The sequence below is a fragment of the Lagopus muta genome, unplaced genomic scaffold, assembly GCF_023343835.1.
Source record: "Lagopus muta isolate bLagMut1 unplaced genomic scaffold, bLagMut1 primary scaffold_151, whole genome shotgun sequence".
Taxonomy (NCBI): Eukaryota; Metazoa; Chordata; class Aves; order Galliformes; family Phasianidae; genus Lagopus; species Lagopus muta.
Window position 1 is genome coordinate 1 of NW_026040202.1, and position 27,932 is coordinate 27,932.

General features: G+C 59.5%; 1 protein-coding gene across 1 annotated transcript in view; it reads right to left on the minus strand.

Annotated features, from left to right (window-relative positions):
• Positions 1 to 330: 330 nt before the first annotated feature.
• The window catches only part of SYT3 (synaptotagmin 3), a 42,401-nt gene continuing 14,799 nt past the window's right edge, over positions 331 to 27,932 (minus strand). The window contains exons 4-11 of the mRNA XM_048932937.1: positions 20,822 to 21,014; positions 16,820 to 17,038; positions 11,459 to 11,579; positions 8,998 to 9,169; positions 6,520 to 6,561; positions 5,462 to 5,549; positions 2,603 to 2,686; positions 331 to 374 (exon numbers count right to left, since the gene is read on the minus strand). Of these exons, the coding sequence (XP_048788894.1) occupies positions 2,621 to 2,686; positions 5,462 to 5,549; positions 6,520 to 6,561; positions 8,998 to 9,169; positions 11,459 to 11,579; positions 16,820 to 17,038; positions 20,822 to 21,014 (901 nt within the window). The 3' untranslated portion in view covers positions 331 to 374; positions 2,603 to 2,620. The remainder of the gene's footprint in view (positions 375 to 2,602; positions 2,687 to 5,461; positions 5,550 to 6,519; positions 6,562 to 8,997; positions 9,170 to 11,458; positions 11,580 to 16,819; positions 17,039 to 20,821; positions 21,015 to 27,932) is intronic.

The following is a 27,932-nucleotide window of genomic DNA, read 5'->3' on the forward strand; positions in this document are numbered from 1 at the left end:
GGTTTATGGGGTCACACATATGGGGTTTATGGGGTCACACACACATATGGGGTTTATTGGGGTCACACACACATATGGGGTTTATGGGGTCACACACACATATGGGGTTTATGGGGTCACACAGTGGGGTTTATGGGGTCACACAGTGGGGTTTATGGGGTCACACAATGGGGTTTATGGGGTCACACAATGGGGGTTTATGGGGTTTATGGGGTTTATGGGGTTTATGGGGTTTATGGGGTTTTTGGGGTCCCCTCCCCTCCCCCCCCCCAGGGTCGCCCCCCCCCCCCCAAATTTTGGGGCTCTTTTTGGGGTCACAGTGGGGGGGGGGGGGGGGGGGGCGCCGCTATGGCTTCCATGCGGGGTCTCAGCGCCTGTGGGAAAAGGGGGGGGGGGGGGTCAGTGCTCCCAGTATGGACCAGTATGAACCAGTATGGCATCCCAGCACCCCAGTATGGCCCCCTGCCCCCACCAGTGCCTCCCAGTATGGACCAGTGCCCCCAGTATGGCCCAGTGCCCCCCCAGTATCTCCCAGTATGGCCCAGTTCCCCCCAGTACCTCCCAGTATGGCCCAGTATGGACCAGTGCCCCCCAGTGGCTCCCAGTATGGCCCAGTGCCTCCCAGTATGGCCCAGTGGCCCCCAGTATGGCCCAGTGCCTCCCCAGTACCCACCAGTGCCCCCAGTATGGCCTCCCAGTATGGCCCAGTATGGCCCCCCCCAGTACCTCCCAGTATGGCCCAGTGCCTCCCAGTATGGCCCAGTGCCCCCCAGTCCCCACCAGTGCCCCCAGTATGGCCTCCCAGTATGGCCCAGTATGGCCCCCCCCAGTACCTCCCAGTATGGCCCAGTGCCCTCCCAGTTCCCCCCAGTATCTCCCAGTATGGCCCAGTGCTCCCCCAGTGCCCCCCAGTATGGCCCAGTGCCCCCCCAGTCCCCCCCCAGTACCTCCCAGTATGGCCCAGTGCCTCCCAGTATGACCCAGTGCCCCCCCAGTTCCTTCCCAGTATGGCCCAGTGCCCCCCCCAGTTTCCTCCCAGTGCCTCCCAGTATGGCCCAGTGCTCCCTCCCTGTGCCCCCCAGTATAGCCCAGTACCCCCCCTTCTCCTCCCAGTGCCCCCAGTATGGCCCAGTGCACCCCCAGTTTCCCCCAGTGCCTCCCAGTATGGCCCCCCAGTATGGCCCAGTGCTCCCCCAGTGCCCCCCAGTATGGCCCAGTGCCCCCCCAGTCCCCACCAGTGCCCCCAGTATGGCCTCCCAGTATGGCCCAGTATGGCCCCCCCCAGTACCTCCCAGTATGGCCCAGTGCCTCCCAGTATGGCCCAGTGCCCCTCAGTGGCCCCCAGTGTGGCCCAGTACCCCCCCCAGTCCCCACCAGTGCCCCCAGTATGGCCCCCCAGTATGGCCCAGTGCCTCCCAGTATGGCCCCCCAGTATGGCCCAGTGTCTCCCAGTATGGCCCAGTGTCCCCAGTATGCCACAGTGCCACCCCATCCCTCCCAGTATGGCCCAGTGCCTCCCAGTATGGCCCCCAGTATGACCCAGTGGCTCCCAGTATGGCCCAGTGCCCCCCCAGTGCCCCCCAGTACCTCCCAGTATGGCCCAGTGCCTCCCAGTATGACCCAGTGGCTCCCAGTATGGTCCCCCAGTACGGCCCAGTGCCTCCCAGTATGGCATCCCAGTATGGCCCTGTGCCCCCCAGTATGGCCCAGTACCCCCCCTTCTCCTCCCCAGTGCCCCCAGTATGGCCCAGTGCCCCCCCAGTCCCCACCAGTGCCCCCAGTATGGCCTCCCAGTATGGCCCAGTGCCCCCTTAGTACCTCCCAGTATGGCCCAGTGCCTCCCAGTATGGCCCCCCCGTATGGCCCAGTGTCTCCCAGTATGGCCCTGTTCCCCCCCAGTGCCTCCCAGTATGGCCCAGTTTCTCCCAGTATGGCCCAGTGCCCCCCAGTGCCTCCCAGTATGGCCCAGTGCCCCCCTCCAGCGCCTCCCAGTATGGCCCAGTACCCCCCCTTCTCTCCCCCAGTAACCCATTATGGCCCCCCAGTCTGGCCCAGTGCCCCCCCCAGCCCCCGCCCCACTCCCCACCCAGTACAAACCAGTGCTCCCAGTATGGCCCAGTGCTCCCAGTATGGCCCAGTGCCCCCCCAGGGCCTCCCAGTATGGCCCAATACCCCCCCAGTGCCCCCTAGTATGGCCCAGTTCCTCCCAGTATGGCCCAGTGCCCCCCAGTGCCAACCAGTATGGCCCAGTGCCCCCCCAGTGCCCCCCAGTACCTCCCAGTATGGCCCAGTGCCCCCCAGTGGGCCCAGTATTGCCCAGTGCCCCCCCAGTGCCCCCCAGGGCCTCCCAGTATGGCCCAGTACCCCCCCTTCTCCCCCCCAGTACCTCCCAGTATGGCCCCCCAGTATGGCCCAGTGCCCCCCCGGTGCCTCCCAGTATGGCCCAGTGCCCCCCCAGTGCCTCCCAGTATGGCCCAGTGCCCCCCCCAGTATCTCCCAGTATGGCCCAGTGCCTCCCAGTATGGCCCAGTGCCCCCCCAGTGCCCCATTATGGCCCCCCAGTCTGGCCCAGTGCCCCCCCCCAGTGCCCCCCAGTACAAACCAGTGCTCCCAGTATGGCTCAGTGATTTTCCCCCCCGACGCCTTTTTCCCGCGCCGTCGCTTTGGGCAGCGCCAGAGCTTTCTCCTGTGGGGTCACCAAGGGGTCACGGGGTCACCAAGGGGTCACCAAGGGGTCACCAAGGGGTCACAGAGTGTAGGGTCATGGTAAGGTCACGGGGTCATGGTGGGGTCACTGTGGGGTCATTGCAAGGTCATGGGGTCAATGTGGGGTCACGGGGTCATTGTGGGGTCACGTTGGGTCATTGTAAGGTCACAGGGTCATCATGGGGTCACTGCAAGGTCACAGTGGGGTCATTGTGGGGTCACAGAGTGTAAGGTCATGGTAAGGTCACAGGGTCACCGTGGGGTCACGGTGGGGTCATTGCAAGGTCATGGGTCACCAGGGGGTCACGGTGGGGTCAGAGAGTGTAAGGTCACGGTAAGGTCACGGGGTCATTGTGGGGTCACGGTGGGGTCATTGGAAGGTCATGGGGTCATTGTGGGGTCACAGTGGGGTCATTGTAAGGTTACAGGGTCATCATGGGGTCACTGCAGGGTCACAGTGGGGTCATTGTGGGGTCAGAGAGTGTAGGGTCATGGTAAGGTCACGGGGTAATTGTGGGGTCACCGTGGGGTCATTGGAAGGTCATGGGTCATCAGGGGGTCACGGTGGGGTCATTGCGGGGTCACAGAGTGTAGGGTCACGGTAAGGTCACGGGGTCATTGTGGGGTCACTGTGGGGTCATTGGAAGGTCATGGGGTCAATGTGGGGTCACAGTGGGGTCATTGTAAGGTCACAGGGTCATCATGGGGTCACTGCAAGGTCACAGTGGGGTCATTGTGGGGTCAGAAAGTGTAGGGACACGGTAAGGTCACGGGGTCACACTGGGGTCATGGTGGGGTCATTGGAAGGTCATTGGAAGGTCATGGGTCATCAGGGGGTCACGGTGGGGTCATTGTGGGGTCACAGAGTGTAGGGACACGGTAAGGTCATGGGGTCACAGTGGGGTCACAGTGGGGTCATTGGAAGGTCACGGGGTCATCTCAGGGTCACGGGTCATGGTGGGGTCACGGGGTCATTGTGAGGTCATGGGGTAACCCCAGGGTCACAGTGGGGTCATTGGAAGGTCACGGGGTCATCGCAGGGTCACGGGGTCACGGGGTCACAGTGGGGTCATTGCAAGGTCACAGGGTCACCAAGGGGTCACAGGGAGGTTCATGGTAAGGTCACGGGGTCATTGGGTTTCTATGGGAGGATATGGGGTCCCTATGGGGTCTCTATGGGGTCCTTTTGGTTTCTATGGGGTTTCTATGGCATCCCTATGGGGTTTCGATAGGATCTCTATGGGGTCTCTGTGGGGTTTCTATGGGGTTTCTTTGGGGTCCCTATGGGGTTTCTATAGGATCTCTATGGGGTCCCTATGGGGTTGCTATAGGATCCCTATGGTGTCTCTATAGGATCTCTATGGGGTCTCTATGGGGTCTGTATGGAGTTTCTATGGGGTCCCTATGGGGTCTCCATGGGGTCTCTATGGGGTTTCTTTGGGATCTCTATAGGATCTCTACGGGGTTTCTATGGGGTTTCTATGGGGTCTCTTTGGGGTCCCTATGGGGTCTCTATGGGGTTTCTATGGGGTCCTTTTGGTCTCTATGGGGTTTCTATGGGATCTCTATGGGGTCTCTATGGGGTTTCTATAGGATCTCTATGGGGTCCCTATGGGGTCTCTATGGGGTTTCTATGGGGTCCTTTTGGTTTCTAAGGGGTTTCTATGGCATCGCTATGGGGTTTCTATGGCATCTCTATAGGATCTCTATGGGGTTTCTATAGGATCCCTATGGGGACTCTTTGGGGTCCCTATGGGGTCCCTATGGGGTCTATACGGGGTCCCTATGGGGTCCCTATGGGGTTTCTATAGGATCCCTATGGTGTCTCTATAGGATCTCTATGGGGTCTCTATGGTGTCTCTATGGGATCTCTATAGGATCTCTATGGGGTTTCTATAGGATCTCTATGGGGTCTCTGTAGGATCTCTATTGGGTCCCTATGAGGTTTCTATAGGATCTCTATGGGGTTTCTATGGGGTTTCTATAGGATCAATATGGGGTTTCTATAGGATCTCTATGGGGTCCCTATAGGGGTCTCTATGGGGTTTCTATAGGATCCCTATGGGGTCTCTATGGGATCCCTATGGCATCTCTACAGGATCTCTATGGGGTCTCTATGGGGTTTCTATGGAATCCCTATAGGGTCTCTATGGGGTCTCTGTAGGATCTCTTTGGGGTTCCTATGGGGTCTCTATAGGGTCTCTATAGGATCCCTATGGTGTCTCTATAGGATCTCTATGGGATCTCTATGGGGTCTGTTTGGGGTCCCTATGGGGTCCCAATGGGGTTTCTTTGGGGTCCCTATGGGATCTCTATGGGGTCTCTATGGGGTTTCTATAGGATCCCTATGGTGTCTCTATAGGATCTCTATGGGGTCTCTATGGGGTCCCTATGGGGTTTCTATGGGAAGTCAATAGGATCTCTATGGGGTCTCTATGGGGTCTCTATGGTGTCTCTATAGGATCTCTATGGGATCCCTATGGCATCTCTATGGGGTTCCTATGGGATCCCTATGGGGTCTCTATAGGATCTCTATGGGGTTTCTATAGGATCTCTTTGGGGTCCCTATGGGGTCTCTATGGGGTTTCTATGGGGTCCTTTTGGTTTCTAAGGGGTTTCTACGGCATCTCTATAGGATCTCCATGGGGTTTCTATAGGATCCCTATGGGGTCTCTATAGGGTTTCTATGGCATCTCTACGGGGTCCCTATGGGGTCTCTTTGGGGTCCCTATGGGGTGGCTGTGGGGCTGCTGACCTCGACCAGGACGTGCCACTGCTCGATGGGGGTCCGTGGGTTGGCCAGCATCTCGGCCCAGTGCTCGCGGCCGGGGCCCTCAGCGTCGCTGCCCCACGCGGCACAGCCCGATCACCCTCGTTGTGTCCTATGCTGCCCCATAGCGAGACCCATAGCGGGACCCATAGCGCCCCATAGCGCCCCATAGCGGGACCCATAGCGGGACCCACATCCCACACACAGCCCGATCACCTCGTTGTGTCCTATGCTGCCCCATAGCGAGACCCATAGCGGGACCCATAGCGCCCCATAGCGCCCCATAGCGGGACCATAGCGGGACCCACATCCCACACACAGCCCGATCACCTCGTTGTGTCCTATGCTGCCCCATAGCGAGACCCATAGCGCCCCATAGCGGGACCCATAGCGGGACCCATAGCGGGACCCACATCCCACACACAGCCCGATCACCTCGTTGTGTCCTATGCTGCCCCATAGCGAGACCCATAGCGCCCCATAGCGGGACCCATAGCGGGACCCATAGCACCCCATTGCGGGACCCACAGAGCCCCATAGCGCCCCATAGCGGGACCCACATCCCACACACAGCCCGATCACCTCGTTGTGTCCTATGCTGCCCCATAGCGGGACCCATAGCGGGACCCATAGCGGGACCCACAGCGCCCCATAGCGGGACCCACATCCCACACACAGCCCGATCACCTCGTTGTGTCCTATGCTGCCCCATAGCGAGACCCATAGCGGGGACCCATAGCGGGACCCATAGCGCCCCATTGCGGGACCCACAGAGCCCCATAGCGCCCCATAGCGGGACCCATAGCGGGACCCATAGCAGGACCCACATCCCACACACAGCCCGATCACCTCGTTGTGTCCTATGCTGCCCCATAGCGAGACCCATAGCGGGACCCATAGCGCCCCATAGCGCCCCATAGCGGGACCCATAGCGGGACCCACATCCCACACACAGCCCGATCACCTCGTTGTGTCCTATGCTGCCCCATAGCGAGACCCATAGCGCCCCATAGCGGGACCCATAGCGGGACCCATAGCGGGACCCACATCCCACACACAGCCCGATCACCTCGTTGTGTCCTATGCTGCCCCATAGCGAGACCCATAGCGCCCCATAGCGGGACCCACATCCCACACAAACCCCACGCCATACCACCCCATATCCACCCCATACCCCCCCATATTCCTATAACCACCCCATATCACCCCATAGCGCCCCATATCACCCCATACCCAACCCACATCACCCCATAGCGCCCCACATCCATCCCATAATAGTCACCCACCAGTTGTAGTCCGTGACGGCGATGGTGATGCTGAGGTGCTGCACATCCCATAGCCACCCCATATCCACCCCATACCCCCCCATATCCCCATAGCACCCCATAGCACCCCATACCCACCCATATCCACCCCATAGCCACCCCATACCCACCCCATATCCCTATAACCACCCCATATCCCCATACCCACCCCATAGCGCCCCATAGCGCCCCACATCCATCCCATATCCACTCCATACCCACCCCATACCCACCCCATATCTGCCCCATACCACCCCATATGACCCCATAGCCACCCCATATCCACCCCATATCCACCCCATACCCACCCCATAGCCACCCCATATCCACCCCATATCCACCCCATATCACCCCATACCACCCCATATCCACCCCATATCCACCCCATATCCACCCCATATCCCCATATCACCCCATACCCACCCCATAGCCACCCCATATCCACCCCATACCCCCCCATATCCCCACATCACCCCATATCACCCCATACCCCATCCCATAATACCCACCAATCATAGTCCATGACGGCGATGGTGATGCTGAGGTGCTGCACGTCCCATAGCCACCCCATATCCACCCCATATCCACCCCATATCCCCCCATATCCACCCCATATCCACCCCATATCCACCCCATAGCACCCCATACCCACTCCATATCCCCACAGCGCCCCATAGCGCCCCATATCCATCCCATAATAGTCACCCACCAGTCGTAGTCCATGACGGCGATGGTGATGCTGAGGTGCTGCACGTCCCATAGCCACCCCATATCCACCCCATATCCACCCCATATCCACCCCATATCCCCATACCCACCCCACATCACCCCATAGCGCCCCACATCCATCCCATATCCACCCCATACCCCCCCATATCACCCATACCCCCCCATACCCACACCATATCCACCCCATATCCCCATACCCACCCCATAGCGCCCCATATCCACCCCATAGCCCCCCATATCCACCCCATACCCACCCCATACCCACCCCATATCCCTATAACCACCCCACAGCACCCCATAGAGCCCCATATCCATCCCATACCTGCCCCATACCCCCCCATATCCACCCCATAGCACCCCATATCCACCCCACACCCACCCATATCCACCCCATAGCACCCCATACCCACCCCATACCCCCCCATATCCCCATATCCCCCCACATCACCCCATATCACCCCACCTCCATCCCATAATAGTCACCCACCAATCATAGTCCATGACGGCGATGGTGATGCTGAGGTGCTGCACGTCTCATAGCCACCCCATAGCCACCCCATAGCCCCCCATATCCCCATAGCGCCCCATAGCGCCCCATATCACCCCATATCCATCCCATAATACCCACCAATCATAGTCCATGACGGCGATGGTGATGCTGAGGTGCTGCACGTCCCATAGCCACCCCATATCCACCCCATATCCACCCCATAGCCACCCCATACCCCCCCCATAGCACCCCATAGAGCCCCATATCCACCCCATATCCACCCCATACCCACCCCATATCCCCCATATCCACCCCATAGCACCCCATATCCACCCCATATCCACCCCATAGCACCCCATAGCACCCCATAGTGCCCCATATCCATCCCATACCCACCCCATATCTGCCCCATACCCACCCCATATGACCCCATAGCCACCCCATATCCACCCCATATCCACCCCATAGCACCCCATACCCACCCCATATCCCCATAGCACCCCATAGCGCCCCATATCCCTATATCCACCCCATATCACCCCATAGCGCCCCATATCCACCCCATAGCCACCCCATATCCCCTTACCCACCCCATATCCACCCCATATCCACCCCATACCCACCCCATATCACCCCATACCACCCCATATCCACCCCATACCCACCCCATATCACCCCATACCACCCCATACCCACCCATATCCACCCCCATATCCACCCCATATCCACCCCATATCCACCCCATACCCACCCCATATCACCCCATACCACCCATACCCACCCCATATCACCCCATACCACCCCATATCCACCCCATATCCACCCCATATCCACCCCATACCCACCCCATAGCACCCCGTATCCCCATAGCCCCCCATACCACCCCATACCACCCATACCCCCCCATAGCCACCCCATATGCACCCCATATCCACCCCATATCCCCATATCCCCCTATATCCCCCCATATCACCCCACATCCATCCCATAATACTCACCAGTCATAGTCCATGACGGCGATGGTGATGCTGAGGTGCTGCACGCTGTCGTGCGGGACGTCGAAGACGAGCGCCTCGTTGTAGCTGGGGTTCAAGGTGTTTTTCTTGATGGACGTCTTGCGCTTCTTCAGCCGCCGCCCCTCCGCCATCAGCGACGCCTTCACGTATGGGTCTGACCCACAGCGCCGCGTCAGGGCCCATAGGGGGACGGCCTGCCCCATAGAGCCCATAGGGGGACAGCAGGGCCCATAGGGGGACAGCAGGGCCCATAGAACCCATAGGGGGACAGCAGGGCCCATAGAACCCATAGGGGGACAACAGGCCCCATAGAACCCATAGGGGGACAGCAGGGCCCATAGAACCCATAGGGGGACAGCAGGCCCCATAGAACCCATAGGGGGACAGCAGGCCCCATAGGGGGATATCAGACCCCATAGAACCCATAGGGGGACAGCAGGCCCCATAGGGGGATATCAGACCCCATAGAACCCATAGGGGGACAGCAGGCCCCATAGGGGGATATCAGACCCCATAGAACCCATAGGGGGACAGCAGGCCCCATAGGGGGACAACAGGCCCCATAGAGCCCATAGGGGGACAGCAGGCCCCATAGAGTGACATCAGACCCCATAGAACCCATAGAGTGACATCAGACCCCATAGAGCCCATAGGGGGACAGCAGGGCCCATAGAACTCATAGGGGGACGTCAGACCCCATAGAGCCCATAGGGGGACAGCAGGCCCCATAGAACCCATAGGGGGACAGCAGACCCTATAGGGGGACAGCAGGCCCCATAGAGCCCATGGGGGGACAGCAGGGCCCATAGAACCCATAGGGGGACATCAGACCCCATAAGGGGACAGCAGGGCCCATAGGGGGATGCCAGACCCCATAGAACCCATAGGGGGACAGCGGGCCCCATAGGGGGACAGCAGGCCCCATAGAGCCCATAGGGGGAGAGCAGGGCCCATAGAACCCATAGGGGGACAGCAGGCCCCATAGAGCCCATAGGGGGACAGCAGGCCCCATAGGGGGACAGCAGGCCCCATAGAGTGACATCAGACCCCATAGAACCCATAGGGGGACAGCAGGCCCCATAGAGCCCATAGGGGGACAGCAGGGCCCATAGAACCCATAGGGGGACAGCAGGCCCCATAGAGCCCATAGGGGGACAGCAGGCCCCATAGGGGGACAGCAGGCCCCATAGAGCCCATAGGGGGACAGCAGACCCCATAGAACCCATAGGGGGACAGCAGGGCCCATAGAGCCCATAGGGGGAGAGCAGGGCCCATAGAACCCATAGGGGGACAACAGGCCCCATAGGGGGACAGCAGGCCCCATAGAACCCATAAGGGGACAGCAGGCCCCATAGAGCCCATAGGGGGACAGCAGACCCCATAGAACCCATAAGGGGACAGCAGGCCCCATAGAGCCCATAGGGGGGACATCAGGGCCCATAAGGGGACAGCAGGGCCCATAGGGGGACATCAGACCCCATAGGGGGTCAGCAGGCCCCATAGGGGGACATCAGACCCCATAGGGGGACAGCAGGCCCCATAGAGCCCATAGGGGGACATCAGACCCCATAACGGGACATCAGATCCCATAGGAGGACATCAGGGCCCATAGGGGGACAGCAGGCCCCATAAGGGGATGTCAGACCCCATAGAGCCCATAGGGGGACAACAGACCCCATAGAGCCCATAGGGGGACAGCAGGGCCCATAGAACCCATAGGGGGACAGCAGGGCCCATAGAGCCCATAGGGGGACATCAGACCCCATTGAACCCATAGGGGGACAGCAGGCCCCATAGAGTGACATCAGACCCCATAGAGCCCATAGGGGGACAGCGGGCCCCATAGGGGGACAGCAGGCCCCATAGAGCCCATAGGGGGACAGCAGGGCCCATAGGGGGACAGCAGGGCCCATAGGGGGACATCAGGCCCCATAGGGGGATGCCAGACCCCATAGAGCCCATAGAGGGACAGCAGGCCCCACAGCGCCACATCAGGGCCCATAGGGACCACAGGGGGACAGCAGGCCCCATAGAGCCCACAGGGGGGCATCAGACCCCATAGAACCCATAGGGGACAGCAGGGCCCATTGCCCCCATTGCCCCCAATGCCCCCATTGCCCCCAATGCCCCCAATGCCCCCAATGCCCCCAATGCCCCCATTGCCCCCAATGCCCCCATTGCCCCCATTGCCCCCAATGCCCCCATTGCCCCCAATGCCCCCATTGCCCCCATTGCCCCCAATGCCCCCATTGCCCCCATTGCCCCCAATGCCCCCATTGCCCCCAATGCCCCCATTGCCCCCATTCCCCCCATTGCCCCCAATGCCCCCAATGCCCCCATTGCCCCCATTGCCCCCAATGCCCCCATTGCCCCCATTGCCCCCATTGCCCCCATTGCCCCCAATGCCCCCATTGCCCCCAATGTCCCCCCCATCCCCCCATACCTGAGTACCCAGTGAGGTCCATGGCCCTGAGGTTGGCTGCGCGGATCACAGTGACGGTGAGGCGGCCGGCGGTGGGGAGGTAACACAGCGAGAAGTTCACCTCCCCCAGCTCCGCCTTCTCCTGGGGGTCAAAGGTCACAGGTCACCGGAGGGGTCACCGGGGGTCACGGGGTCAGCCCCCATCCCTGTGCCCCCACAGTGTCCATATAGCATCCCCGCAAAGACCCCCCTGCCTGCAGTGTCCCCACGTCCCCCTGCTCCCAATGGGGTCCCAATGGGGTCACCAGGGGTCAGAGGGGGTCACCAAGGGGTCACCAAGGGGTCACCGGGGGTCATGGGGTCACAGGGGGGTCCTCATGTCCCCGCAGTGTCCCCACTGAGTCCCCATAGAGACCCCCTGCCCCCTGTGTCCCTCTGTTCCCAATGAGGTCATGTGGGGTCAAGGGGGGGTCACCTGGGGTCACCAAGGGGTCATGGGGTCAGCGGGGGTCATGAGGTCACCAGGGGGGTCCCCCCTGTCCCCTCAGTGTCCCCACTGAGTCCCCACAGAGACCCCCTGCCCTCAGTGTCCCCATAGTGTCCCTGCTCCCAATGGGGTCCCAATGGGGTCACAGGGGGTCACCAAGGGGTCACGGGGTCATGGGGTCACCAAGGGTCACAGCGGGGCCCACCAACCCCCCCTCCCCTGGCACAAGTGACCCCCTCCCCTTGTCCCACTCTGGTCACTAAGGGGTCACCGGAGTCACCAAGGGGTCACAGGGTCACCAAGGGGTCACTGAGGTCACCAAGGGGTCACAGGGTCACCAAGGGGTCACCGGGGTCACCAAGGGGTCACGGGGTCACCAAGGGTCACAGTGAGGCCTCCCCTCGCACCAACACCCCCCCCCCCCTCACACAAGAGACCCCCTTTCCCCGTCCCCCCCCCCTCCCCTTACACAAGTAGCCCCCTCCCCTTGCACCAAGCCCCCCCCCCCCCTCCAAGTGTCCCCCTCCCCTTGCCCTATGCCCCCTCCCCTTGAACCAACCCCCCTCCCATTACACAACAGATCCCCTCCCCTCACAACACCCCCCTCCCCTTGTCCCACGCCCCTCCCCTCACACCACCCTCCCCTCCCATTACACAAGTGACCCCCTCCTCACACACCAACACCCCCCACCCCTCACACAAGCGCCCCCCCTCCCCTTGTCCCACCCCCCTCCCCTTCTACCAAACCCCCTCCCCTTGCACAAGTGCCCCCCTCCCATTACACAAGCGCCCCCCTCCCCTTGCACAAGTGACCCCCTTTCCTTGTCCCACCCCCCCCTCCCCTTGCCCTATGCCCCCTCCCCTTGCACCAACCCCCCCCTCTTACAAGCACCCCCCTCCCCTCGTCCCCCCCCCCCTCCCCTGGCACCAACACCCCCTCACCCCCTTCAACCCCCCTCCCATTACACAACAGACCCCCTCCCCTGGCACCAACACCCCCCACCCCTCACACAAGTGACCCCATCCCTCTCCTTGTCCCACCCCCCCTCCTCTTGCCCTATGCCCCCTCCCCTGGCACCAACCCCCCCTCTTACAAGCACCCCCCTCCCCTTGTCCCACCCCCCTCCCCTCACACCATCCTCCCCTCCCATTACACAAGTGACCCCCTCCCCTTGTCCCACCCCCCTCCCCTTCTACCAACCCCCCTCCCATTACACAAGCGCCCCCCTCCCCTGGCACCAACACCCCCCTCCCCTCGCACAACTGACACCCTTTCCTTGTCCCACCCCCCCTCCCCTTGTCCCACCCCCCTCCCCTCACACCATCCTCCCCTCCCCCCTCACACAAGTGCCCCCCCTCCCCTTGTTCCACCCCCCTCCCCTCCTACCAACCCCCCTCCCCTTGCACCAACCCCCCCCTACACAAGTGACCCCCCTGCCCCTGTCCCACCCCCCTCCCATTACACAAGTGACCCCCTCCCCTCGTCCCACCCCCCTCCCCTTGCCCTATGCCCCCTCCCCTTGCACCAACCCCCCTCCCATTACACAAGCGCCCCCCTCCCCTGGCACCAACACCCCCCACCCCTCACTCAAGCGCCCCCCTCCCCTTGTCCCACCCCCTCCCCTTCTACCAACCCCCCTCCCCTGGCACCAACACCCCCCTCCCCTTGCACAACTGACCCCATCCCTCCCCTTGTCCCTCCCCCCCCTCCTCTTGCCCTATGCCCCCTCCCCTGGCACCAACCCCCCCTCTTACAAGCGCCCCCCTCCCCTTGTTCCACCCCCCTCCCCTCCTACCAACCCCCCTCCCATTACACAAGCGCCCCCCTCCCCTGGCACCAACACCCCCCCTCCCCTCGCACAACTGACACCCTTTCCTTGTCCCATCCCCCTCCCCTTCTCCCACCCCCCTCCTCTCACACCATCCTCCCCTCCCCCCTTGCACAAGTGTCCCCCTCCCCTTGTATCACCCCCCTCCCCTTCTACCAACCCCCCTCCCCTTGCACAAGTGACCCCATCCCTCCCCTTGTCCCACCTCCCCTCCCCTTGCCCTGCGCCCCCTCCCCTTGCACCAACCCCCCCTCATACAAGTGTCCCCCTCCCCTTGTCCCACCCTGGTCACTAAGGGGTCACCGGGGTCACCAAGGGGTCACGGGGTCACCAAGGGTCACAGTGGGGCCTCCCCTCGCACCAGCACCCCCCACCCCTCGCACAACTGACCCCCTCCCCTTGTCCCACCCCCCTCCCCTTCCATCAACCCCCCCCTCGTACAAGCGCCCCCCTCCCCTTGTCCCACCCCCCTCCCCCTTCTCCACTCCCATCCCATTACACAAGAGACCCCCTCCCCTCACACCAACCCCCCCCACCCCTCACACAAGTGACCCCCTTTCACTGTCCCCCCCCCTCCCCTTGTCCCACCCCCCTCCCCTCACACCACCCTCCCCTCCCATTACACAAGTGACCCCCTCCTCACACACCAACACCCCCCACCCCTCACACAAGCGCCCCCCCTCCCCTTGTCCCACCCCCTCCCCCTTCTACCAAACCCCCTCCCCTTGCACAAGTGCCCCCCTCCCATTACACAAGCGCCCCCCTCCCCTTGCACAAGTGCCCCCCTCCCCTTGCACAAGTGACCCCATCCCTCCCCTTGTCCCTCCCCCCCCCTCCTCTTGCCCTATGCCCCCTCCCCTGGCACCAACCCCCCCCTCTTACAAGCGCCCCCCTCCCCTTGTTCCACCCCCCTCCCCTTGCACCAACCCCCCTCCCATTACACAAGCGCCCCCCTCCCCTCGCACCAACACCCCCCTCCCCTCGCACAACTGACACCCTTTCCTTGTCCCATCCCCCTCCCCTTCTCCCACCCCCCTCCTCTCACACCATCCTCCCCTCCCCCCTCACACAAGTGCCCCCCTCCCCTTGTTCCACCCCCCTCCCCTCCTACCAACCCCCTCCCCTTGCACCAACACCCCCCTCACACAAGTGACCCCCCTGCCCCTGTCCCACCCCCCTCCCATTACACAAGTGACCCCCTCCCCTCGTCCCACCCCCCCTCCCCTTGCCCTATGCCCCCTCCCCTTGCACCAACCCCCCTCCCATTACACAACAGACCCCCTCCCCTCGCACCAACACCCCCCCACCCCCTTCAACCCCCCTCCCATTACACAAGTGACCCCCTCCTCACACACCAACACCCCCCACCCCTCACTCAAGCACCCCCCTCCCCTTGTCCCACCCCCTCCCCCTTCTACCAAACCCCCTCCCCTTGCACAAGTGCCCCCCTCCCATTACACAAGCGCCCCCCTCCCCTTGCACAAGTGACCCCCTTTCCTTGTCCCACCCCCCCTCCTCTTGCCCTATGCCCCCTCCCCTGGCACCAACCCCCCCTCTTACAAGCACCCCCCTCCCCTTGTCCCACCCCCTCCCCTTCTACCAACCCCCCTCCCCTGGCACCAACACCCCCCACCCCTCGCACAAGTCACCCCATGCCTCCCCTTGTCCCACCCCCCCTCCCCTTGCCCTATGCCCCCTCCCCTGGCACCAACCCCCCTCCCATTACACAAGCGCCCCCCTCCCCTCGCACCAACACCCCCCTCCCCTCGCACAACTGACACCCTTTTCCTTGTCCCACCCCCCTCCCCTTGTCCCACCCCCCTCCTCTCACACCATCCTCCCCTCCCCCCTTGCACAAGTGTCCCCCTCCCCTTGTCCCACCCCCCTCCCCTTCTACCAACCCCCCTCCCCTTGCACAAGTGACCCCATCCCTCCCCTTGTCCCACCTCCCCTCCCCTTGCCCTGCGCCCCCTCCCCTTGCACCAACCCCCCCTCATACAAGTGTCCCCCTCCCCTTGTCCCACCCTGGTCACTAAGGGGTCACTGGGGTCACCAAGGGGTCATGGGGTCACCAAGGGTCACAGTGGGGCCTCCCCTCACACCAACACCCCCCACCCCTCACACAAGTGACCCCCTCCCCTTGTTCCACCCTCCTCCCCTGGCACCAACCCCCCCACCCCCTTGCACAACTGACCCCCCTCCTCTCACACCATCCTCCCCTCCCCCCTCACACAAGTGCCCCCCTCCCCTTGTCCCACCCCCCTCCCCCTTCTACCAACCCCCCTCCCCTCACACCAACACCCCCCACCCCTTGCACAAGTGACCCCATCCCTCCCCTTGTCCCACCCCCCCTCCCCTTGCCCCGCGCCCCCTCCCCTGGCACCAACACCCCCCCCACCCCCTTCAACCCCCCCCCCCCTCACACAAGTAACCCCCTCCCTTCCCCTCGCACCAACACCCCCCACCCCACACACAAGTGACCCCCTTTCCCTGTCCCCCCCCCTCCCCTTGCACCAAGACCCCCCCTCGCACAAGCGCCCCCCTCCCCTTCTACCAACCCCCCTCCCCTGGCACCAACACCCCCCACCCCTTGCACAAGTGACCCCATCCCTCTCCTTGTCCCACCCCCCCTCCCCTTGCCCTATGCCCCCTCCCCTGGCACCAACCCCCCCTCTTACAAGCGCCCCCCTCCCCTTGTCCCACCCCCCTCCTCTCACACCATCCTCCCCTCCCCCCTCACACAAGTGCCCCCCTCCCCTTGTCCCACCCCCCTCCCCTTGCACCAACCCCCCTCCCCTCGCACAAGCGCCCCCCTCCCCTTGCACCAACCCCCCCACACACAAGTGACCCCCCTGCCCCTGTCCCACCCCCCTCCCCTTCTACCAATCCCCCTCCCCTTGCACAAGCGCCCCCCTTCCCTTGCACCAACCCCCCCCCACACAAGTGACCCCCCTCCCCTTGTTCCACCCCCTGCCCCTCCTACCAACCCCCCTCCCCTTGCACAAGCGCCCCCCTCCCCTTGCACCAACCCCCCCCCTTCACCCAATCGCCCCCCGCTCCCCGTACCGCGGCCCCCTGCACGATGTCCCTCCAGATGGGCCTCTCGGTGCCCCTCTCGGCAGCCTCCAGCAGGTTGTCCAGCACCACCTGCCCGATGAGGCCGTGCCTGGAGAAACGCTCGAAGTCGTAGACGCTGAAATGCAGCCGGCGGGACGGCAGCTCCGCAAACGGCACCGCGAAGCTGAACGTCTCCTCAAAGTCCGGGTTCTGCGTCCGCCGGCGCACCTGGGGGGCAGCAATGTGTCAAGGGGGGGGCGTGGGATCCGCTGCAGACATCAATGGGGGGTGTGGGATCCAGCACAGCCATCAATGGGGGGCGTGGGAACCAACGTGGCCATCAATGGGGGCGTGGGAATCACCACAGGCATCAATGGGGGGCGTGGGAACCACTGCAGACATCAATGGGGGGAGTGGGATCCACTGCAGACATCAATGGGGGGCGTGGGAATCAGCACAGGCATCAATGGGGGGTGTGGGAACCACAACAGGTATCAATGGGGGATGTGGGATCCACTGCAGACACCAATGGGGGGCGTGGGAACCACTACAAACATGAATGGGGGCGTGGGAACCACCACAGCCAGCAATGGGGGGCGTGGGATTCACTGCAGACATCAGTGGGGGGCGTGGGAATCACCACAGGCATCAATGGGGGGCGTGGGAACCAACGCAGCCATCAATGGAGGGCATGGGAGTCACCACAGCCATCAATGGGGGGTGTGGGAACCAACGTGGCCATCAATGGGGGCGTGGGAATCACCACAGGCATCAATGTGGGGCATGGGATCCACTGCAGACATCAATGGGGGGCGTGGGAATCAGCACAGGCATCAATGGGGGGTGTGGGAACCACAACAGGCATCAATGGGGGGCATGGAATCCACTGCAGACATCAATGGGGGGTGTGGGAAAAAATGCAGACATCAATGGAGGGCATGGGAGTCACCACAGCCATCAATGGGGGGCGTGGGAGCCAAAGTGGCCATCAATGGGGAGTGTGGGAACCACCACAGCCATCAATGGGGGCATGGGAACCAATGCAGCCATCAATGGGGGCGTGGGAACCAACGCGGCCATCAATGGGGAGCGTGGGATCCACCACAGGCATCAATGGGGAGCGTGGGAACCAAAGTGGCCATCAATGGGGGGCGTGGGAAACAATGCGGAGGTCAATGGGGAGCGTGGGAATCAACGCAGCCATCAATGGGTTGTGTGGGAAACAACACAACGTCAATGGGGGGGCGTGGGAAACATTGCGGCCATCAATGGGAGCCCTGGGAAACAACGCAGCCATCAATGGGGAGCGTGGGAACCAAGCTTCCAGCAGCGCCCATTCACCACAGTGGCCGCCAATGGCCCCATTGATACAAATCCCATTCATCCCAAAGTGCCCCATTGACCCCAATGTCCCCATTGACCCCAAAGTCCCCACTGACCCCAAAGTCCCCATTGACCCCATTGACCCCAATGTCCCCATTCACCCCAATGTCCCCATTCACCCCATTGATCCCACTGGACCCACCGACCCCATTCACCCCAAAGTCCCCAGTGACCCCAATGACCCCAATGTCCCCACTGACCCCAAAGTCCCCACTGACCCCAATGTCCCCACTGACCCCATTGACCCCATTGACCCCATTGACCCCAATGTCCCCATTGACCCCATTGATCCCACTGGACCCACTGACCCCATTCACCCCAAAGTCCCCAGTGACCCCAATGACCCCAATGTCCCCATTCACCTCACTGTCCCCACACTGACCCCAATGTCCCCACTGACCCCATTACCCCCAAAGACCCCATTGACCCCAATGTCCCCATTGACCCCAATGTCCCCATTCACCCCATTGATCCCACTGGACCCACCGACCCCATTCACCCCAAAGTCCCCAGTGACCCCAATGTCCCCATTCACCCCACTGTCCCCACACTGACCCCAATGTCCCCATTGACCCCATTACCCCCAAAGACCCCATTGACCCCAACGTTCCCAATGTTGACCCCATCGCTCCCAAGGACCCCGCTGACCCCAAAGCCCCCAATGTCCCCACTGACCCCCAAGTCTTCATTCACCTCAATGTCCCCCACTGACCCCAATGTCCCCCACTGACCCCAATGTCCCCATTCACCCCAATGTCCCCCACTGACCCCAATGTCCCCATTCACCCCAATGCCCCCCACTGACCCCACTGACCCCAATGTCCCCCCACTGACCCCTATGTCCCCCACTGACCCCAATGTCCCCCCACTGACCCCTATGTCCCCCACTGACCCCAATGTCCCCCCACTGACCCCATTCACCCCAATGTCCCCCACTGACCCCAAAGTCCCCATTCACCTCAATGTCCCCCTACTGACCCCAATGTCCCCACTGACCCCTATGGGGCTGGTGGGGTTCCTATGGGGCTGATGGGGTTTCTATGGGGCAGAGCGGATTTCTATAGGACACAGTGGGTATCTATGGGGCTGATGGGGTTCCTATGGGGCTGATGGGGTTCCTATGGGGCTGATGGGGTTCCTATAGGACACAGTGAGTATCTATGGGGCTGATGGGGTTCCTATGGGGCTGATGGGGTTCCTATAGGACACAGTGAGTATCTATGGGGCTGATGGGGTTCCTATGGGGCAGAGGACGTATCTATGGGGCAGAGGACGTATCTATGGGGCAGAGGTTTATCTATGGGGCCGCACCTTGGTCTGGAACTTCTTCTTGCGGTCGGGCAGCAGGTAGGTCTTGATGTATGGGGCTGATGGGGTTCCTATGGGGCTGATGGGGTTTCTATGGGGCTGATGAGGTTTCTATGGGGCAGAGGCATATCTATGGGGCTGATGGGGTTTCTATGGGGCAGAGCAGATTTCTATAGGACACAGTGGGTATCTATGGGGCTGATGGGGTTCCTATGGGGCTGATGGGGTTTCTATAGCACACAGTGAGTATCTATGGGGCTGATGGGGTTCCTATGGGGCAGAGAACGTATCTATGGGGCAGAGGTTTATCTATGGGGCCGCACCTTGGTCTGGAACTTCTTCTTGCGGTTGGGCAGCAGGAAGGTCTTGATGTATGGGGCTGATGGGGTTTCTATGGGGCTGATGGAGTTTCTATAGCACACAGTGAGTATCTATGGGGCTGATGGGGTTTCTATGGGGCAGAGCAGATTTCTATAGGACATAGTGGGTATCTATGGGGCTGATGGGGTTCCTATGGGGCTGATGGGGTTTCCATAGCACACAGTGAGTATCTATGGGGCTGATGGGGTTTCTATGGGGCAGAGGACGTATCTATGGGGCTGATGGGGTTTCTATGGGGCCGATGGGGTTCCTATGGGGCTGATGGAGTTTCTATAGCACACAGTGAGTATCTATGGGGCTGATGGGGTTCCTATGGGGCAGAGCAGATTTCTATAGGACACAGTGAGTATCTATGGAGCTGATGGGGTTCCTATGGGGCTGATGGGGTTTCTATGGGGCAGAGGACGTATCTATGGGGCAGAGGACATATCTATGGGGCAGAGGTTTATCTATGGGGCCGCACCTTGGTCTGGAACTTCTTGCGGTCGGGCAGCAGGTAGGTCTTGATGTATGGGGCTGATGGGGTTCCTATGGGGCTGATGGGGTTTCTATGGGGCTGATGGGGTTTCTATGGGGCAGAGGACATATCTATGGGGCAGAGGAGTTTCTATGGGGCAGAGCAGATTTCTATAGGACACAGGGGGCTTCTATGGGGCTGGTTGGGTTTCTATGGTTCGGATGAGATTTCTATAGGACTCAGTGAGTATCTATGGGGCTGATGGGGTTCCTATGGGGCAGAGGACTTATCCATGGGGCAGAGGCGTATCTATGGGGCTGATGGGGTTTCTATGGGTCGGATGGAGTTTCTATGGGTCGGATGGAGTTTCTATAGGACACAGTGAGTATCTATGGAGCTGATGGGGTTCCTATGGGGCAGAGGACGTATCTATGGGGCAGAGGACGTATCTATGGGGCAGAGGGGCTGGTATGGGGCCGCACCTTGGTCTGGAACTTCTTCTTGCGGTCAGGCAGCAGGTAGGTCTTGACGTAGGGGTCGCTGAGCCCCCCGTCGGGGTCCCTGTGGGGCAGGTCGCGGGCCCGCAGCACGCGCACCAGCAGCTGCTCGCTGCCGTAGGAGTAGCGCAGCGCCACGCTCAGGCGGCCGCAGGAAGCGCCGCCGGGGGGGGGGGGGCTGCCGGGGGTCCGTCATCGTCGTCACCCCCCCCCCCCCCGGGGCCTCCGGCGCCCCCTGCGCCCCCCCCCCCCCGGGGGGTACAACTCCGGCTGGATTTGACCCAAGGACGTCGCCGGCTCCGAACGTTCATCTGTCGGCGGGGGGGGGGTTGTGGGGGGGGTCCGGGCTGCTCGAAGGGAGGGGTCTGGGGGGGGGAGAAACCCCATAAGAGCCCATAATGCTCCGTAAAGACAGCGGGAGACCCCATAAAGCTCAGTAAGACCCCACAAGAGCCCATAAAGCCCCACAAACCCCACAAAACCCCACAAAACCCCATAACAACCCCATAGAACCCCACAAAGTCCCCATAGAACCCCACAGAACCCCATAGGACCCCACAGGACCCCAGAAGATGTCATAAGACACCATAAAACCCCAAAAAACCCCATAAGACACCATAAGACCCCACAAGACCCCACAAACCCCACAAAACCCCATAACAACCCCATAGAACCCCACAAAGACCCCATAGAACCCCACAGAACCCCATAGAACCCCACAGGACCCCATAGGACCCCACAGGACCCCATAAAACCCCACAAACCCCACAAAACCCCAAAACAACCCCATAACAACCCCATAAAACCCCACAGAACCCCATAGGACCCCACAGGACCCCAGAAGATGTCATAAGACACCATAAGACCCCATAAGACACCATAAGACTCCATAAAGACTCCATGAGACCCCATAAAACTCCGTAAGACCCCACAAGAGCCCATAAAACCCCACAAACCCCACAAAACCCCACAAAACCCCATAACAACCCCATAGAACCCCACAAAGACCCCATAGAACCCCACAGAACCCCATAGGACCCCACAGGACCCCAGAAGATGTCATAAGACACCATAAAACCCCATAAAACCCCATAAAGCACCATAAGACCCCAAAAAAACCCCATAAGACACCATAAGACCCCCAAAAAACCCATAAAGCACCATAAGACCCCACAAGACCCCACAAACCCCACAAAACCCCATAACAACCCCATAAGACACCATAAGACCCCACAAACCCCACAAAACCCCAAAACAACCCCATAACAACCCCATAAAACCCCACAGAACCCCATAGGACCCCACAGGACCCCAGAAGATGTCATAAGACACCATAAGACCCCAAAAAACCCCATAAGACACCATAAGACCCCAAAAAAACCCATAAAGCACCATAAGACCCCACAAGACCCCACAAACCCCACAAAACCCCATAACAACCCCATAGAACCCCACAAAGACCCCATAGAACCCCACAGAACCCCATAGGACCCCACAGGACCCCAGAAGATGTCATAAGACACCATAAAACCCCATAAGACACCATAAGACACCATAAGACCCCAAAAAACCCCATAAAGCACCATAAGACCCCACAAGACGCCACAAACCCCACAAAACCCCATAACAACCCCATAGAACCCCACAAAGACTCCATAGAACCCCACAGAACCCCATAGGACCCCACAGGACCCCAGAAGATGTCATAAGACACCATAAGACCCCAAAAAACCCCATAAAGCACCATAAGACCCCACAAGACCCCACAAACCCCACAAAATCCCACAAAACCCCATAACAACCCCATAGAACCCCACAAAACCCCATAGGGCCCCACAGGACCCCAGAAGATGTCATAAGACACCATAAAACCCCATAAAACCCCATAAGACACCATAAGACCCCAAAAAACCCCATAAAGCACCATAAGACCCCACAAGACCCCACAAACCCCACAAAACCCCATAACAACCCCATAGAACCCCACAAAGACTCCATAGAACCCCACAGAACCCCATAGGACCCTACAGGACCCCATAAAACCCCACAAACCCCACAAAACCCCAAAACAACCCCATAACAACCCCATAGGACCCCACAGAACCCCATAGGACCCCACAGGACCCCAGAAGATGTCATAAGACACCATAAGACCCCATAAGACACCATAAGACCCCCAAAAAACCCATAAAGCACCATAAGACCCCACAAGAGCCCATAAAACCCCACAAAACCCCATAACAACCCCATAGAACCCCACAAAGACCCCATAGAACCCCACAGGACCCCACAGGACCCCAGAAGATGTCATAAGACCCCATAAGACACCATAAGACCCCATAAGACACCATAAGACACCATAAGACCCCATAAAGACTCCATGAGACCCCATAAAACTCAGTAAGACCCCACAAGAGCCCATAAAGCCCCACAAACCCCACAAAGCCCCATAACAATCCCATAGAACCCCATAGAACCCCACAAAGACCCCATAGAACCACACAGACCCCATAGGACCCCACAGGACCCCAGAAGATGTCATAAGACACCATAAGACCCCAAAAAACCCCATAAGACACCATAAGACCCCAAAAAAACCCATAAAGCACCATAAGACCCCACAAGACCCCACAAACCCCACAAAACCCCATAACAACCCCATAGAACCCCACAAAGACCCCATAGAACCACACAGACCCCATAGGACCCCACAGGACCCCAGAAGATGTCATAAGACACCATAAGACCCGAAAAAAAACCCATAAGACACCATAAGACCCCAAAAAAACCCATAAAGCACCATAAGACCCCACAAGACCCCACAAACCCCACAAAATCCCACAAAACCCCATAACAACCCCATAGAACCCCACAAAGACCCCATAGAACCCCACAGAACCCCATAGGACCCCACAGGACCCCAGAAGATGTCATAAGACACCATAAAACCCCATAAAACCCCATAAGACCCCATAAAACCACATAACAACCCCATAGGACACCACAGAACCCCATAGAACCCCACAGGACCCCAGAAGATGTCATAAGACACCATAAGACCCCATAAGACACCATAAGACTCCATAAAGACTCCATGAGACCCCATAAAACTCCGTAAGACCCCACAAGAGCCCATAAAACCCCACAAACCCCACAAAACCCCACAAAACCCCATAACAACCCCATAGAAACCCATAGGACCCCACAGGACCCCAGAAGATGTCATAAGACACCATAAGACCCCATAACAACCCCATAGGACCCCACAGAACCCCATAGAACCCCACAGGACCCCAGAAGATGTCATAAGACACCATAAGACACCATAAAGACTCCATGAGACCCCATAAAACTCAGTAAGACCCCACAAGAGCCCATAAAGCCCCACAAACCCCACAAAGCCCCATAACAATCCCATAGAACCCCATAGAACCCCACAAAGTCCCCATAGAACCCCACAGAACCCCATAGGACCCCACAGGACCCCAGAAGATGTCGTAAGACACCATAAAACCCCATAAAACCCCATAAGACACCATAAGACCCCATAAAATCCCATAACAACCCCATAGAACCCCACGAAGCCCCATAGAACTCCACAGGACCCCAGAAGATGTCATAAGACACCATAAGACCCCAAAAAACCCCATAAAGCACCATAAGACCCCACAAGAGCCCACAAAACCCCATAGGACCCCAGAAGATGTCATAAGACCCCACAAAACCCCATAAAAACCCCACAAAGCCCCACATGGCCCGCAGGGCCTCACTAGGCCCCACTAGGCCTCACTAGCCCACACAAGGCCCACAAGGCCCCACTAGGATCCACAAGGCCCCACTAGGATCCACAAGGCTCCACTAGACCCCACAAGGCCCCACAAGGCCCCACAAGGCTCCACTAGGCCACACTATGCCCCACTAGGATCCACAAGGCCCCACAAGGCCCCACTAGGCCACACTAGGCCCCACAAGGATCCACAAGGCTCCACTAGACCCCACAAGGCCCCCAAGGCCCCACAAGGCTCCACTAGACCCCACAAGGCCCCACAAGGCCCCACTAGGCCACACTAGGCCCCACTAGGATCCACAAGGCCCCACAAGGCCCCACTATGCCCCACTAGGCTGCACTAGGCCCTAAAAGGCCCCACAAGGCCCACAAGGTCCCACAAGGCCCCACAAGGCACCACTAGGCCGCACTAGGCCCCACTAGGATCCACAAGGCCCACAGGGCCCCACAAGGCCTCACAAGGCACCACTAGGTTCCACTAGGCCCCACTAGGCCCCACTAGGCCGCACTTGACCTCACAAGGCACCACTAGGTTCCACTAGGCCCCACTAGGCCCCACTAGGCCGCACTTGACCTCACTAGGCCGCACTAGGCCCCACAAGGCCACACAAGGCCACACAAGGCCCACTAGACCGCACAAGGCCCCACATGGCCCCACAAGGCTCCACTAGGCCCCACAAGGCCTCACTGGGCCCCACTAGGCCGCACTAGGCCCCACAATGCCCACAAGGCCCCACAAGGCCCCATATGACCCCATAAAACTCCATAAATGGCACCTGATGGCACTGTTGGCCGCGGGCCTCAGAACAACCCCACAAAACCCCACAGAAACCCCCCACAAACCCCATAAAGCCCCATAGAACCCCACACAAACCCCATAGAACCCATAGAACCCCACACAAACCCCATAAAGCCCCATAGAACCCCATAGAACCCCCCACAAACCCCCCACAAACCCCATAGGACCCCCCACAAACCCCATAGAATCCCATAGAACACCCCACAAACCCCCTAAAACCCCACACAAACCCCATAAAACCCCATAGAACCCTACACAAACCCCCCACAATCCCCATAGAACCCCATAGAACCCCACACAAATCCCATAAAACCCCATAGAACCCCACACAAACCCCATAGAATCCCATAGAACCCCCCACAATCCCCATATAACACCCCACAAACCCCATAGAACCCCACAGAACCCCCCACAAACCCCATAAAACCCCATAGAACCCCACACAAAGCCCATAAAACCCCATAAAACCCCCCACAAACCCCATAAAACCCCATAGAACCCCACACAAACCCCCCACAATCCCCATAGAACCCCCCACAATCCCCATATAACACCCCACAAACCCCATAGAAACCCCACAGAACCCCCCACAAACCCCATAAAAACCCATAGAACACCCCACAAACCCCATAGAACCCCACAGAACCCCCCACAAACCCCATAGAATCCCATAGAACACCTCACAAACCCCCTAAAACCCCACACAAACCCCATAAAACCCCATAGAACCCCACATGAAACCCCATAGAACCCCACACAAACTCCATAAAACCCCAAAGAACCCTACACAAACCCCCCACAATCCCCATAGAACCCCATAGAAACCCACACAAACCCCATAAAGCCCCATAGAACCCCACACAAACCCCCTCACAAACCCCATAGAACCCCATTACAACCCCATGAAACCCCATAGAACCCCACACAAACCCAATAGAACCCCATAGAACACCCCACAAACCCCATAGAACCCCACACAAACCCCATACAACCCCATAGAACCCCCCACAAACCCCCCACAATCCCCATATAACACCACACAAACCCCATAGAAACCCCACAGAACCCCCCACAAACCCCAGAAAACCCCATAAAACCCCCCACAAACCCCATAGAACCCCACAGAACCCCCCACAAACCCCATAGAACCCCACACAAACCCCATAGAACCCCATAGAACCCCACACAAACCCCATAGAATCCCATAGAACCCCCCACAATCCCCATATAACACCCCACAAACCCCATAGAACCCCATAGAACCCCCCACAAACCCCATAGAACCCCATAAAACCCCACACAAACCCCATAAAACCCCATAGAACCCCACACAAACCCCACAAACCCCATAAAACCCCCCACAACCCCATAAAACCCCATAGAACCCCATAGAACCCCCCACAAACCCCATAGAACCCCATAGAACCCCACACAAACCCCATAAAACCCCATAGAACCCCACACAAACCCCATAGAATCCCATAGAACCCCCCACAATCCCCATATAACACCCCACAAACCCCATAGAACCCCACAGAACCCCCCACAAACCCCATAAAACCCCATAGAACACCCCACAAACCCCATAGAACCCCATAGAACCCTACACAAACCCCATAGAACCCCATAGAACACCCCACAAACCCCATAGAACCCCACACAAACCCCATAAAACCCCATAGAACCCCCCACAAACCCCATAAAACTCCATAGAACCCTACACAAACCCCCCACAATCCCCATAGAACCCCATAGAACCCCACAAAAACCCCATAAAGCCGCATAGAACCCCCCACAAACCCCATAGAACCCCATAGAACCCCCCACAAACCCCATAAAGCCCCATAGAACCCCATAGAACCCCCCACAAACCCCATAAAACCCCATAGAACCCCCCACAATCCCCATAGAACCCCATAGAACCCCACAAAAACCCCATAAAGCCGCATAGAACCCCACACAAACCCCACAAACCCCATAGAACCCCACACAAACCCCATAGAACCCCACACAAACCCCATAGAACCCCATAGAACCCCACACAAACCCCATGAAACCCCATAGAACCCCACACAAACCCCATGAAACCCCATAGAACCCCCCACAATCCCCATATAACACCCCACAAACCCCATAGAACCCCACAGAACCCCCCACAAACCCCATAAAACCCCATAGAACCCCACACAAACCCCATAGAATCCCATAGAACACCCCACAAACCCCATAGAACCCCACAGAACCCCCCACAAACCCCATAAAACCCCATAGAACACCCCACAAACCCCATAGAACCCCACACAAACCCCATAGAACCCCATCACAACCCCATAAAAGCCCATAGAACCCCACACAAACCCAATAAAACCCCATAGAACACCCCACAAACCCCATAAAACCCCATAGAACCCCCCACAAACCCCATAGAATCCCATAGAACACCCCACAATCCCCATATAACACCCCACAAACCCCATAGAACCCCACAGAACCCCCCACAAACCCCATAA